Raw genomic sequence first — 5,561 nt, 5'->3', positions numbered from 1 at the left:
GTTAAAACTTGATAACAGAGGCTCAGAGAGCGATGCATTTTAGCCATCAATATGTTGCGCTTGTCAGCTTATTTTATCTCTATTTACACTGTGTCTTCAGGTTTTGTGTGTTTGCAAGTCAAATATTAACAATGAACATAATAATATCATTTCTTGTTATATATTTCCTGTTCATAAATAATTGCAACCTCGTGTTTCTTTGTTTTTTCTATAGTTATTGAAGAACTTCCGGGATGGACCCCACAGATGCCACACGCAGAGCCATTACTTTTCCTGGGCGGCTGTTTCCAGCAGTGCTGCTGGTCATCGGATTCTTCGCGACGCAAGAAGCAAGTGCGATGGTGGGCTTCACCATGACGCAAGGAACCCAGGATGGCACGTACATCCGCTTCAACCGAGTGCCAACCAACATGATCGCGGATGTCACCAAAGAGCTCGGAGCTTTCCGGTTGGTGTTTCTTTATCATCATTATCATCGTGATAATCATCATCAGCCTGACTATGCCCCCTACTGGGCAAAAGCCTTTCCCATGAACCGCCAATCAACCCGGTCTTGGGCTTTCCGTTGGCACTCTATACCCGCAAACTTTTTATCTCATCGGCCCACCTAACTCTCTGTCTCCCCTTCGTGTGTTTGCCTTCTCTGGGAATCCAGTCAGTTACCCTTAATGACCAGTGGTTATCCTGCCTACGTGCTACGTGCCCGACCCATGTCCATATATTCATGATTTCAACTACGATATCATTAACCCCAATTTGTTCCTTGACCCACTCTGCTCTCGTTTTGGCTGTTAAGGTTACGTCTATCATTTTTCTTTCTATCGCTCGCTCCGTCCTCCCCAATTTAAGCTGAACCCTCATTGTAATCCTCTAGGTTTATGCTCCGTAGGTAAGTACCGGCAAGATGGAGCTTTTATATACCTTCTCTGGGGGTTAGTGGTAGATTACAATTTATGATTTGAGAATGCTTGCCCAATGTGATCCACCCCATCTTTATTCTTCTAATTACTTCACTCTCATGGTTCGGCTCCATGGTAACTACCTGTCCTAGTAGACGTATTCCTTCACAACTTCCAGCGTCTCTCCACCAATCGCGAAGCGCTGGTTTCTGCCAAGATTTTTGCAGATTACTTTAGTTTTGTACGTATTATTTTGAGACCAACTCTACTGCTTTCCGTGTCCAGTTCTATAATCATGAGCGGTAATTCATCTCTTGAGTACTCATCCAGGCAATGTCATCAGAGAACCGCAGGTTACTAAGATACTCCCCATTAACTCGTATCTCTAACTCTTCCCTTTCTGGGCTCCTGAAAACCTCCTGTAAATACATGATCAATAGCGTTCGATAAATTGGGTCTCCCTGCCTTACACCCGTCTTTACTGGGATTCAGTCACTTTCTTTATATAGTGATTGATATGCGGGGTTTATATATAACTATGGTGGCTGTAGATCCACTGTAGATTTCTTGCAGTATGCTTATGTAGGGCTCGTCGGTGCCCTGATTACGTAGTGCCTGCATGACTGATGATGTCTCGACTGAGTCAAACGCCTTCTTGTAATCTATGAACGCTATGTATAGATTTTGGTTGTATTGCGCACATTTCTTATCACCTGGTTGATAGAATGAATATTGTATATTGTGGAGTATCATGTGCCAAATCCTGCTTGGTCCTTTCTTTGACTGAACTCTAATGTCCCTTTAACTATATTAGCTAATATTTTTGTCAATAGTTTGTAGAGAACGGACAGTAAGCCTATTGGCCTATAATGTTTCATGTCCTTGACGTCTCCGTTCTTATGGAGTAATATGATGTTGATGTTGTTCCAAGATTCTGGTAGCTTTCTCGCCAAAAGACACTTCGTGTACAAGGTGGTCAGTTTTTCTAACGCAATTTCTCCGCAATATTTGAGCGGGTCCGTTGTTACCTTATCCTCACCAGCGGTTTTCCCTTTTTGCATTTCTTCTAGAGCTTTCCTTATTTCCCCTGTCGTGAATGGCCGGATGGCGAATTCTTCTGGGCTGTTATTGCTTCCCACGATATCATCCTGGTTCTTTCGGCTTATGTACAGCTCCCTATAAAATTCCTCGGCCACCTCAACTATCCTATCCATATTGGTTATGACGTTGCCTTCCTTGTCCCTCAATGTATACATCTGATTTTTGCCTATGCAAACGTTTGCCTGCGCAGCTTTCAAGCTTCTGCCACTTCTTTAAACCTGCTATATTCTCTCTATGTTATACGTTGTGATGTCAGCTATTTTACGCCTATTTATTAACTTCGAAAGCTTAACTAGCTCTAGTTTGTCGGTTGCATTTGAGGTTTTCATGATTTGTCATCTCCTAATAAGATTTTTCATATCCAGAGATACTTTGCTTATGTCCCGTTTAGTGACTGTACCTCCGACTTCATTGCTCACTCTTTGATCAGTAAGATTATGGTTCATTATGTCAACGCTTACGCCGCTTACGTCGTTTAGAGCAGCGAATCTATTCTGAAACGAAACTTTGAATTCCTGTACTTTCCCTCTCACCACCAGCTGACTACTTGGCTTCTTGCGTGTCTGTTTATGGAATTTCTTTTTCTTTATTAGGTGAATACGAGCTCTTACCATTATATGGTTACTGCATCGGATTTCGCTAAATACTTCTACATCATGTACAATGTCTGAAGGTGCACACAGAATAAAGTGTATACCAAGTTTAGTTTCGCCATTAGGACTTCGCAACGTCCACTTACGGTTGGCTTGTTTTCTGAAGAAGGTATTCAAGATCCTTAAATTACTATGTTCTAGAAACTTTATTAACTGTTTATTTATTGTATATAAGATTATACAATTTTTGGTGCCTGCACAAAACGCCGGCTGGTCGTTTTTTATGGGAAATATAACTTTTCAAGTTCAAATACATAACAGAAAGTGAATAAAATGCCACTTAGTCATATCTGTTTAAAGTTTCAATCGTCATAAAAAAATTACATAGTACCAATGTGCGTTTCCAAATTACGATAGAGCTGAAACAGAAAAGAATGCAATCAGACCCGGAATGCATTGACATAATACTGCTCAAGTTCAAAGTTTCGTCGCATAATAACACTACGTTAGACGTTATTTCACATAAAACATACATAAAGAACGTTAATTCATCTTTTATATGATGCAAAGGTTGATCCGCTAGAGCTTCTGAAAGTAATACCTAAAAGTAGAACGAAATTTTAGGTTGACAGCTACAATCTCAAGTAAGGTCTAAATCGTGTAAAATTATGCAAGTTGGGGACATGGGATGCGGTCTCATCTAGTGCGAGGACCAAGGGACGACTTTCAGCTCTCCCATAGTAGAGTACCGAGTACTGTAATTCCTGAACCACTTTCTTCTAAACACATTCGCGCTATTGCAAAAAAAGTAGCACATGTTTATTGATTTTAAGTGGTGTACTGGCTTCCTGCTCAATCAACAAAGTTAAGAATTTTGCTTGCATTGATATCACCATGATTAACAACCGCACACTTACGCGCATGCATACTTTTCTCACATATATATGCAATTCTTATTAAACAGTCTTGAAAGTCAGTGCTCTATCTCTGTGATCTTCGTCAGTCTTTGTATACAGCACTGTTTTTACACACACTGAATTAAGGGTTCAGGATCAAATGTGACCGTTAGAACATGTTTAACGTATACGCAAAATACTTAAAAACGAGCACTATCTTAATGGCCTCCCACCGTTCCTCGGTTTTCGCAGCTTAGAATGGAACCTGCGAATTCACGCTCTACATCACGTCACAGCCTTTGAGCCGTTGTAGTAGAATTGAGTCTATAAAGAAAAAGGCGGAGCCTGAAAACATGATGCACCTGTAGTCGTTAACCGTCGCGAACGCCTTCTAGTACCACGTGGTAATCGCAAGAGTGGTTTGAGATGGCCGTGGCAGTGAGGAAACCATTTATCCCTTCCTCTGTCACTGTTCTCGAGGTAGTAACTCTTAACAGTGTCAGTCAGCACTCCTCGGTGATCAATCACTATCCGAGAATTCAATCCTGAAAGGCTTTAGCTTCACATCAGAAAGGGATGAAAAGTGACTGCGTAAGTTTCTACGAGAGGTCACGAGTGACATTTCCGCAGTTTCGTGAATATGTGTGTTACGTTAACATCTTTTTTTTTTCTATTGCGCGTGTTACGATACTCTCTTTTTCTCTATGTGTGTTCTTACTCATTTCATCGTCCTCTTCCTGTATCCCCTTGCCATTCCGGGTCACAAGATAGCAACCTGTAATTTATTCTCTGGCATCCTCCTCTCTTTTAGCATATATATCATCATCATCTCTCTTTCTCGCGCTCTTTCTCTCTTCGTTTTCAGTTCTGAAATTCATTTGCGTATTTCTAAGTAATCGATGCTTTTTTTCCTCGTTACGCACGCACAGGTGCTCGCAGCCCGGCCTATACTACTTCTCATTCACCGCCATGGCACCGAGCCAAGGGTCGTGCCGCATATCGCTGCGGAAAAACCGCGTCCCCATCGTGACCGCGTTCGCCAGCAACAGCGGTTTCAGCTGGATTTCCAGCGGGGCCGTGCTGTACCTGTCACAAGGTGACGTCGTCTACCCCTACGTAGAAGACGGAGCCATCCACGAGTCGTCAGCCCCGAACAGGGCCTTCACCTCCTTCTCCGGCTTCACAGTCAGCACCGACTCGCTCATGGCACGCAATGGTCCTGTAGTCGATGCCACGGAGGGACCGCTAACGTCACCGGACCCGTACGACGACATCGAAGAGCGCATGTATCGAGTGGAGCTCGCTAAGAATGCCACAAAATCTGCCTAACATTTCAGTGTCACGCCATTTTCGTCTAAGTATTTCTTTTAGCTCATCTTGTATCTATCGCTCCATTTTTCCCCTCTTTCATGTTCATGTTATATTTATTATGTCATAATTAAGAATGAAGCACTCTTCAAGACTCTTTGGTCATGATTCTGGTAGAGTTAAGATAATAGCGGTGAAAGATCTTGCCACATTGCGTGCTCGACATTGCCAGCAGTTGGGCACACAATTGCTCCTAATCACCATTTTCGCATGCTTCAAATGGTGAAACCTGCTATAGCTTATCCTTTAAATAAACTGTTGCTGTCATTTGGCTTGTTTGTGGCTGCCCTCTTGTTTCGCACGCTAATATACACGGCGTTCCTTCGCCGCATACATACTATATGACATATGGACTGTATGTCAGTCAGTCAGTACAGAAACTAAGGCTGGTTTTTCGTACGGTTTTCATAACACCATGAACTTTTGCTCATCGTAACTCTGGGCTTGTTGGTCGCACTCTGCTGCTGGCGCAAGTGCATTGCAAAACAGTCCGTTATAGGGGAAATGCAGTGAACATGGTTACAACAACAAAAACATGCAGGCTATGTATACATGCAGAGATGGGTTGATTATGTATTCCACTGCAGTCTTTCCTGTGGTGCATGAAATATTTTCCCCTAAAACTAATTACTTTTTGACGAACATGTTCGCACGCATAGAATTATGTACAGTTAAAAATGACGCAACACGCACCAAAAACGTGA

At 42.4% G+C, this 5,561-nt stretch overlaps 1 protein-coding gene across 1 annotated transcript; it reads left to right on the top strand.

Moving 5' to 3' along the window:
* The first annotated feature begins 233 nt into the window (after positions 1-233).
* Positions 234-5,061, top strand: LOC142802806 (complement C1q-like protein 3). The gene is made up of 2 exons (XM_075887853.1): positions 234-448; positions 4,419-5,061. Exons 1-2 carry the CDS (start codon positions 234-236, stop codon positions 4,816-4,818), a joined length of 615 nt encoding a protein of 204 aa, XP_075743968.1. The 3' UTR covers positions 4,819-5,061.
* Positions 5,062-5,561: the final 500 nt, after the last annotated feature.

Source organism: Rhipicephalus microplus, chromosome 3 (genome assembly GCF_043290135.1).
Source record: "Rhipicephalus microplus isolate Deutch F79 chromosome 3, USDA_Rmic, whole genome shotgun sequence".
NCBI lineage: Eukaryota > Metazoa > Arthropoda > Arachnida > Ixodida > Ixodidae > Rhipicephalus > Rhipicephalus microplus.
This window is presented reverse-complemented; position numbering and strand designations above follow the sequence as displayed.

Excerpts from the sequence above, each read along its gene's own strand:
- LOC142802806 (XM_075887853.1), top strand. The coding sequence starts at position 234 with ATGGACCCCACAGATGCCACACGCAGAGCCATTACTTTTCCTGGGCGG. Across the intron at positions 449-4,418 it reads AAAGAGCTCGGAGCTTTCCG|GTGCTCGCAGCCCGGCCTAT; the intron begins GTTGGTGTTTCT and ends ACGCACGCACAG.